The sequence below is a fragment of the Sinocyclocheilus anshuiensis genome, unplaced genomic scaffold (assembly GCF_001515605.1).
Source record: "Sinocyclocheilus anshuiensis isolate Anshui unplaced genomic scaffold, SAMN03320099.WGS_v1.1 scaffold1527, whole genome shotgun sequence".
Lineage (NCBI taxonomy): Eukaryota > Metazoa > Chordata > Actinopteri > Cypriniformes > Cyprinidae > Sinocyclocheilus > Sinocyclocheilus anshuiensis.
The window spans coordinates 45,191-46,818 of record NW_015548280.1 but is presented as its reverse complement, the minus strand read 5'-3'; the positions used below and the strand labels follow the sequence as shown (position 1 = coordinate 46,818).

Here is a 1,628-nt window from a genome sequence, read left to right as displayed (position 1 = left end):
TATATATAAGAGCAATTTTTGAACAGACAGTGGCTGAAAGCACACACAAAATAAAGGGAAAAAAACGGGGAAAAATGTTTGTAATCTTAGGAGGGATACAGACAGTGGCTGAAAGCACACACAAAATAAAGGGAACAAAACGGGGAAAAAAGTTTGTAATCTTAGGAGGGATTTTGTATTTATTCTAATGTGTAAAGAGTGTCAAATCATATTCAAGAGCTGTAATATTACAGTTCATCATTTCCCAAAACATATTAGCTATCTCAAGTAATGTGGGCTTATCAAAGAGCAGTATTAAAACATTGCGTTTAATGGGAACACTTTATCTTCAGAGTCAAATCTTTCTAGCAACTACATTTAAGAAAACAGTTTCTGATGTGATTACTTATATACAGAAGCATTGTAGCGATTCCAGCATAAGTGAGAGCTGCTATTAGCATTGGCTTGACATTTGTTTGCATGTCTGCAGCGATCGTGGTGCTGTTTGTGGCCCTGCGGCGCCAGAAAAAGGAGCCTTTGATCGTATTTGAGGAGGAAGACATTCGGGAGAACATCATCACCTATGATGATGAGGGAGGTGGCGAGGAGGACACCGAGGCGTTTGACATCGCCACCTTACAGAACCCAGACGGTGCCAATGGCTTCCTGCCCCGTAAGGACATCAAGCCCGAGCTGCAGTATCCCATGCGCCCCGGCCTGAGGCCCATTGGCAACAGCGTAGATGTGGATGACTTCATCAAAACGCGGATTTCGGATGCGGACAATGACCCCACAGCGCCCCCGTATGACTCCATTCAGATCTACGGTTATGAAGGTAGAGGCTCGATCGCTGGCTCTCTCAGTTCCTTGGAGTCGGTGACCACAGATTCAGACCTGGACTATGACTACCTCCAAAACTGGGGACCGCGCTTCAAGAAACTTGCCGATCTTTATGGCACCAAAGACTCCGCTGATGACAACTCTTAACGTTCGCTCAAATAAGTCCCTTTTCATCTCCCTCCACCCGGCCCTCCTCCACTAACTGTGTGTTTTGTGAAGTTTACTATAATTATTCCATGAGTTTTTCACTTTATAGTAAACTCTAGGTTGTTTGTAAGTATACGCACAGTATACTAGATGCTGGGAGTGTCATAGGTACGATCACAATGTGCTATGGGGGAGCCAGAAGGGTAGAAATAAAAATTTTACAAAAACAACAACAACAAAAAGGATAAAGACACACAGACACATCTGTGGTGGACATGTCTCTGTGGTGTGTATGAAATGAAGAAATATGTGACAATGTTGTTTAAGAACTGAAGAACATTACGTTTCACTTTTGACGTTTGTAGGTTCCTACAGGTTTGAGGTTATGGATGTGGATCACAGAGAGACATGGATTTGCTGATACTGTGAACGAGCTCACGAAGAAATAAAAACAAAAACTGTTGCCTTATTAAGTAATCTGGAGCGAACGTCAGCAAATTAAGACTTCTGTAACTTCTGTAGCGCCTCCATATTGTCTTTGGAGATATTGTCCAAACAGGTCCTCTTGTTTTGTTTTGATTTTGGTTTGTTTTTTATATATATATATATATATATATACAGTGGGTACGGAAAGTATTCAGACCCCCTTAAATTTTTCACTC

The 1,628-nt window shown here is 41.8% G+C and overlaps 1 protein-coding gene across 1 annotated transcript in view; it reads left to right on the top strand.

Annotated features, from left to right (window-relative positions):
• cdh11 (cadherin 11, type 2, OB-cadherin (osteoblast)) overlaps window positions 1–1,208 on the top strand; it is a 57,376-nt gene extending 56,168 nt beyond the window's left edge. The window contains exon 12 of the mRNA XM_016443416.1: window positions 470–1,208. Within this exon, the coding sequence (XP_016298902.1) occupies window positions 470–966 (497 nt within the window). The 3' untranslated portion in view covers window positions 967–1,208. The remainder of the gene's footprint in view (window positions 1–469) is intronic.
• The last annotated feature ends 420 nt before the right edge of the window (window positions 1,209–1,628 follow it).